Consider the following 7,218-nt stretch of genomic DNA (forward strand, 5'->3'; position numbering starts at 1 on the left):
AACTTCTGGATGAAGTGCTTCACGGCCTTCACTGCAGACTCGGCATGGCCGTTAGACTGTAGGTAATGGGGCTTCGATGTGTCGTGAAGGACTCCCCAGCGCTCGAGGAACGTAGAAAAGTCCCGGCTGGCGAACTGATGGCCACCGTCCGTGCGCAGGCGTACAGGAACACCCAGGTCCCTGAAGAGGCGGCGGAAGTGGCGAATGGTGGCAGCAGACGTCGTATCAGTGCCACAGGACACGACGACAGGCCAGCCGGACAGACGATCTGCAATGACTAAGAAAGTCTTCCCTGCAACTGAGAAGTAATCAGCAGAAATGGACTCGAATGGTCGAGTTGGGTTGTCATCACAGAGTCTTGGTTCTTGCTGTTGACTGGGCTGCAGAATCTGGCACGGCTCACATGCTCGAACAGTGTTGGCAATGTCTGCATCCACGCCTGGCCAGAACACAGCCTGCCTAGTACGGCGCTTGGTGGCTTCGACACCACGATGGCTGTCGTGCAGGCGGGCCAAGACACGGCGACGTAGAGCTGTAGGCACCAACACTCGTGCACCGTACAGGACGAGATCTTCATCACAGTAGAGGTCTTCCCGTAACTTCCAGTACGGGCGTAGCACGTTGGGGAGGGCGTACCTGTCCATAGGGAATCCGTTCTTCACAAAATAAAGGAGCTGGACGTACTCGGGGTCCTCGGTTGCCACCTTACGAAGCTCCTCAAGGGCGAGGTCACTGCCAGGTGCTTCTGCAACATCAGGAGGCACCAACGGAGCAAGAGACTCCATCGCACGTAGTGTAGCGATACTCCTAACTTGGAAGCCGGTATCATTGCCAAGGACTTCGTCAGCATGCGTTGGGTAGCCAACAGGAGAGCGAGATAGAGCGTCCTGGATACACAGCTCCTTGCCTGGGCGCCATACAGCTGTGAAGATATACGAGGCGATCTTCTCCTTGAGGCGTTGTAGACGTGGATTCTCTATAGCGTCAAGGGAGTAGCTGTTTAGGATGGGAACCAGAGGGCGATGATCGGTGACGAGGTTAAAGTGTTGCAATCCTGTGAGGTAGAACTTGGTCTTCCCCATGGCCCATACGACAGCTAACATCTCTAACTCGATCGTCGCATATCGGGTCTCTGTATCCGTCAAGAAACGTGAGCCGCACTGGATGAGACGCTGCTGTCCACCACCGTGGTCCTGCAGTAAGGCATAACCCAGCCCATACAGGCGGGAAGCATCGGTCTGCAGAGTCGTAAGGAGAGCAGGGTCAAAGGCAGCAAGGACTGGTGGGCTGGCCAAGGCCATCTTCACACGTTGGAAGGCTTGCTCATGGTCGGGCGTCCACACAAACGACTTCTTGGGGCTCAAAAGTGGGCGTAGAGGCGCAGCAGTGGCAGCGAGGTCGGGCGAGAAGCTGGCGAGCTGGTTGACAAGGCCCATGAAGGACCTAAGGTCGGTCAACGTAGCAGGCGTAGCAAACTCAGTGATGGCTCGAACCTTGTCAGGGTCTGCTGCGATGCCGTCATGGGAGAGCCTGTAGCCGCAGAAGGACACCGATGGAGCCGCCAGCACAAACTTTTTGGCATTTAAAGTGATGTCATGGGCTCGGCATCTGGCCAAGATGTCGTTAACGTGGCGTAGATGTGTGAAGTAATCCTCGTCGTACACGAGAATGTCATCCACGACTTTGACACACTGTGGCACTCCCTGTAGCGCGATGTCTCCTCGGAGGCAGAAGGCGTCGCCTGTGGCTGCGAAAACCATGGGACCTCGGAGGTACTTGAAGCGCCCATATGGAGTGATGAACGTAGTCAGGGCTTGGTCGTCCTCATGCAAGGGTATCTGCCAATATCCACACAACGCGTCAATCGTGGTGAAGTAGCGTGCCCTGGCATCGACGCTCCAGATGGCTGCAAAAGGCGTGGGTGATGGGTGTGCAGGCCGAGATACTTGTGCGTTCAACTTACTCAAGTCCGTAGTGATCCTGACACCTCCACCAGGTTTCGGCACAACAACCATTGGATGACACCAATAAGATGGGACGTCACCAACAGGAGCAATAACGCCTCGTGCCACCATAGAGTCCAGCTCAGCTTTCACTGCGTCCCTGTAGGCCAAAGGAATAAGCCTCGGCGTGTGGACAGCAAACGGCTGGGCGTCGTCTCGTAAGTGGATCCTCATCGGCGGTCCAGACATCGGCTTGAGGGAGCATCCTGTGTGGAATCCTTTGTCAAGAGGACATCCTGGTACTCCCTCAAGAATTACTCTTCGCTGCGTCTGGGGAAGTGGTGCTGAGAAGAGGTAACGCAGGCACGCTGAAACGTGGAGCTGGAGCGTTTGTCGCCTCCTTACACTGGCGACACTGCCTCGTGCTGAGAAAATCTGAGCAGGGAAGTCGTGAGGCACGATCCCCAAAGCACGACAGTGTTCACGGGACAGAAGTGGGTGTTCCACGAACCCTGCACATCTATCCAGCCCGTACAAGACAGCTCGCCGTAAACTAGTGTGGCCTGGAGCGAACCGAGGGCAGCAGACATCTTCGTCCCATCAGCGTTGTAGTAGGCAAGGGATGGAGGAGGACCAAGAGCCTGTCTGTCGATGCCCAACATTCTCAAGCGCTGTGGGCCGATGACCGTCGTGTCGGCACCAGTGTCGGGAATGAAGTCCAGACTACCAGAGTGACCGTCATGCAACACTTCCACTCGTACAGTAGGAGGTGTCGGGTCATCACGAGTACTGATAGGAGACTGACATGAGGCCTCAGGTGGGCCCTCATGAGACCCTGGGTCCGTTGTGAGAGACTGTAACCGCACCACGTGGAAGGTGGGGTGTCTTCCTCTTCCTTTCGGCTTCGGGTCGCTGCGACTTACTCCTTGCCTTGGTTTGCTTGCAGACTTTCTCCAGGTGCCCCAGACGATTACAAGCAGTGCATGTAGACTGCCTGGCTGGGCATTTGGGCATCAAAGCGTAGTGGCCAGTCTTCCCACAACCTCTGCACGTAACACCTGTTGCTGGGCAGCCCTTCGGGCCGTGGTCTCGCCTGCCGCAGCTGCTGCAGGAGGTAGGCGCCCGATGAGTGGGTGAAGGTTGGCGAGGGGGGACTCCAGGTTTGTGTGCTGCTTTCTTCGTCTGTTTATACGTTGAGACAGCAGACACTGTAGGTGAGGCACGTATGGCAGAGGCGGCTGACCGCGTCGCCTCGTGGGCCCTGCATACGTTGATGACGTCAGCAAGAGTAGAGGCGGCGTCGAGGGACACAATCTTGGTCACCAATTCCTCGTCGTGGACGCCTGTCAAGATACCGTGCTTCATCCATGCCTCTTCACAGTCCAGGTGGTGAGCCTTACAGATGTCGAATTCCTCCGCCAGGGTCTTCAGTCTGACGAGAAACTCGGAGAAGGGCTCGCCTCGCCTGCCGACAGCTAGTGAAGGCTCGCCGACGCAATGCCTCGTTGTTGGAGTCACGTATATGAGCCTGGAGAATGTCAAGCACTTCATCAACTGGCTTGAGAGAGGTAGGTGTTACATTCACCGGTTAAACTGGTAAGATTGGCATCGGGGAGCCGGTGAACAATAACAATAGAAAAAACACTGCAGGTTCAACTGGTGAGGAAATGCAAAGGGGTCACTTTAAAAGCTATTTTAATAACCCATAATGAAATTGACACATATATAACAAGAAACAATAAACACAGATATATAACATGAAACACAGGAAAATGACATACACATATACATATAACACAGTAATAAATACGACAATAAAGAACCCAACTTAATACCTAACAATAATCCTAATCCTATATGGAGGCAATGTGGAAAACACGGACGAGGGAAGTGATACTTATGCGGTGTCGCAGTGGTGAAATGCTGGGTGATGGTTGATCCCACGGTAGACCCAAGAGGCGTTGTGTTCACTGGTTGAGGCTTGGATCTCAACTTCCAATCCAGAAAGCCAAGAGCTGGCTCAACACTTTCGGTTGAGTCGAAAGGGGCCGCGTGAATCCAACTTCGGGACAGTAGCGGGGCTTCATGAAACGGTGACGTGGAAGGGTTCATGAAACGGTGACGTGGAAGGGGAGGCGGATAGGTGGCGAACGAGGTAACAAGCGGAGGAGGTGATGGTAGTAATGTATGTTTCGGGCGGGCCGTAACATAGGCGACACCTGTAATGTGTGCTCCAACACCTTCTGCGTCTCCAGAGTGAGGCACATACGTAGCTGGATCCTCTGTTTAGGCAGCGTCAGGCTGGGCAGTCGATCATCGTCGCGTAGTCCTCCCAACGTCTCCTCCACTCACGAAACACTCACACGTCGTGTGACAGTGGCGGCGGAGGTGTGACAGCTGCTTTCTGCACAGGTGGGTGGGTACCGGAGCCGCTCCGAGCGCGCCCTGGGAAGAAGTGAGGCTGGTTAACAGAGCACGAAACTCAGCTCTGTCTTCCCGGCGTTGTTCCTCCATCTCACGTCGAGCGGTCGCCTCCCTGTCAGCAAACCATTGGAAAAATACTGAGAAATCAGGGTAGACAGGTGTGTGAGAAGGTGCATGGTGTGGCGACCTGGGTGGAGTGGTGGTGATGGGCGGGTGGCGGGCGGAGGTGGGCGGCGGTGTCCGGGGCCGCCGCTTCACCCGCGCCTGCGGTAGCACCAGCCAACGTCTGTGACAGGCTGTCTGGTTGTCCCGGCGTCCCCTCATCTTCCTCCTCAACTCGTCTGGGAGGCTTGGGACGTCGTTTTGACCGCGCCATGCCGGGAAATCACTCGTAGATGTGAGAGCAAATGTGTCAGTGTGCGTGGTGTGGCGGGAAGACAGCTGGGCAGGCAGGCAGGAGAGGTGCAGCAAGGAGTATGCGCGGGCTCACGGCACGCCGCTCGCCTCTCGTAATGGCAGTGCAGTCAGTGTCTTGAGGGACTCGACGCAGAGCAGAGGTGCGTCGTGCTGCGCACGTTTCTGGGCAAAGAGACGTAACCAACCCATGAAACAAAGCGGCACCTCGATGCAAACACTCCGGGGACTGTACTGCACTATACCGCCGCACACTGCACTGTAATACACTGCCACACGCTGCACTGCACTGCACTGTCACGTAACACCACGGGTCCACAGCACACAGTCGTAGCACACGTCAGCAATCTCACAGCCGGTGGCGGGAGGACGTGATGGCGCCGCGGGCTACTGGGAGGAGTTCTTTCCTCGTAACTGATGTCTCCAGGACAAGGCGTGTCGTCACTGCGCCATGTTGGTTGCGGGATGTATAATGGAGGGCGTGTATACCTAAGTAGGGGGCAGACATACACGTAGTACACGTAGATTCTTTACTTGTCCTTAGAGCTACAAAGGGTAGGAAATGGCTGCCAGTAGCGACTCTGGAGCACAGGCTCACGCGCCAGCTGAATGCGCAGAGAAATACACAGTGTTGCCAGCACACAGTAATATGCATTAATGCAATACATAAGCAGCAGCAGTAGTAGCAGCAGCAGTAGTGTAGTAGTAGTAGTAGCCAGCAGTAGCAGCAGTAGCAGCAGTAGCAGCAGCAGCAGCAGCAGCAGCAGCAGCAGCAGCAGCAGTAGCAGCAGCAGCAGCAGCAGCAGCAGCAGCAGCAGCAGCAGTAGCAGCAGTAGCAGCAGCAGCAGCAGCAGCAGCAGCAGCAGCAGCAGCAGCAGCAGCAGCAGCAGCAGCAGCAGCAGCAGCAGCAGCAGCAGCAGCAGCAGCAGCAGCAGCAGCAGCAGCAGCAGCAGCAGCAGCAGCAGCAGCAGCAGCAGCAGCAGCAGCAGCAGCAGCAGCAGCAGCAGCAGCAGCAGCAGCAGCAGCAGCAGCAGCAGCAGCAGCAGCAGCAGCAGCAGCAGCAGCAGCAGTGGCAGCAGCAGCAGCAGCAGCAGCAGCAGCAGCAGCAGCAGCAGCAGCAGCAGCAGCAGCAGCAGCAGCAGCAGCAGCAGCAGCAGCAGCAGAGCAGCAGCAGCAGCAGCAGCAGCAGCAGCAGCAGCAGCAGCAGCAGCAGCAGCAGCAGCAGCAGCAGCAGCAGCAGCAGCAGCAGCAGCAGCAGCAGCAGCAGCAGCAGCAGCAGCAGCAGCAGCAGCAGCAGCAGCAGCAGCAGCAGCAGCAGCAGCAGCAGCAGCAGCAGCAGCAGCAGCAGCAGCAGCAGCAGCAGCAGCAGCAGCAGCAGCAGCAGCAGCAGCAGCAGCAGCAGCAGCAGCAGCAGCAGCAGCAGCAGCAGCAGCAGCAGCAGCAGCAGCAGCAGCAGCAGCAGCAGCAGCAGCAGCAGCAGCAGCAGCAGCAGTTGTTGCAGCAGCAGTTGCAGCAGCAGCAGCAGCAGCAGCAGCAGCAGCAGCAGCAGCAGCAGTTGTTGTTGCAGCAGCAGCAGTTGTTGTGCAGTTGCAGCAGCAGCAGTTGTTGCAGTTGTTGTTGCAGCAGCAGCAGCAGCAGTTGCAGCAGTTGCAGCAGCAGCAGCAGCAGCAGCAGCAGCAGCAGCAGCAGTTGTTGTTGTTGTTGTTGCAGCAGTTGTTGTTGGTTGCAGCAGCAGCAGCAGCAGCAGTGCAGCAGCAGCAGCAGCAGCAGCAGCAGCAGCAGCAGCAGCAGCAGCAGCAGCAGCAGCAGCAGCAGCAGCAGCAGCAGCAGCAGTTGCAGCAGCAGCAGCAGCAGCAGCAGCAGCAGCAGTTGTTGTTGCAGCAGCAGCAGCAGCAGCAGCAGCAGTTGCAGCAGCAGCAGCAGCAGCAGTTGCAGCAGCAGCAGCAGCAGCAGCAGCAGCAGCAGCAGCAGCAGCAGCAGCAGCAGCAGTAGCAGCAGCAGCAGCAGCAGCAGCAGCAGCAGCAGCAGCAGCAGCAGCAGTAGCAGCAGCAGCAGCAGCAGCAGCAGCAGCAGCAGCAGCAGCAGCAGCAGCAGCAGCAGCAGCAGCAGCAGCAGCAGCAGCAGCAGCAGCAGCAGCAGCAGCAGCAGCAGCAGCAGCAGCAGCAGCAGCAGCAGCAGCAGCAGCAGCAGCACAGCAGCAGCAGCAGCAGCAGCAGCAGCAGCAGCAGCAGCAGCAGCAGCAGCAGCAGTAGTGAGCAGCAGCAGCAGCAGTAGTGCAGCAGCAGCAGCAGCAGCAGCAGCAGCAGCAGCAGCAGCAGCAGTGTAGCAGCAGCAGCAGCAGCAGCAGCAGCAGCAGTGAGCAGCAGCAGCAGCAGCAGTAGCAGCAGCAGCAGCAGCACCACCACCAGCAGCAGCAGTGAGAGCAGCAGCAGCAGCA

The 7,218-nt window shown here is 57.4% G+C and overlaps 1 protein-coding gene across 1 annotated transcript in view; it reads right to left on the minus strand.

Moving 5' to 3' along the window:
- Nucleotides 1-5,386, minus strand: part of LOC123500957 — a gene marked incomplete at its 5' end in the record, with an annotated part of 5,798 nt that extends 412 nt beyond the window's left edge. Inside the window, 7 exons of the mRNA XM_045249503.1 lie at nt 1-2,311; nt 2,455-2,778; nt 2,867-3,471; nt 4,296-4,388; nt 4,492-4,808; nt 5,027-5,225; nt 5,316-5,386. The exon at nt 1-2,311 is cut by the window's left edge and continues 412 nt beyond it. Of these exons, the coding sequence (XP_045105438.1) occupies nt 1-2,311; nt 2,455-2,778; nt 2,867-3,471; nt 4,296-4,388; nt 4,492-4,808; nt 5,027-5,225; nt 5,316-5,386 (3,920 nt within the window). The remainder of the gene's footprint in view (nt 2,312-2,454; nt 2,779-2,866; nt 3,472-4,295; nt 4,389-4,491; nt 4,809-5,026; nt 5,226-5,315) is intronic.
- Nucleotides 5,387-7,218: the final 1,832 nt, after the last annotated feature.

The sequence above is a fragment of the Portunus trituberculatus genome, unplaced genomic scaffold (genome assembly GCF_017591435.1).
Source record: "Portunus trituberculatus isolate SZX2019 unplaced genomic scaffold, ASM1759143v1 PGA_scaffold_522__18_contigs__length_968829, whole genome shotgun sequence".
Lineage (NCBI taxonomy): Eukaryota > Metazoa > Arthropoda > Malacostraca > Decapoda > Portunidae > Portunus > Portunus trituberculatus.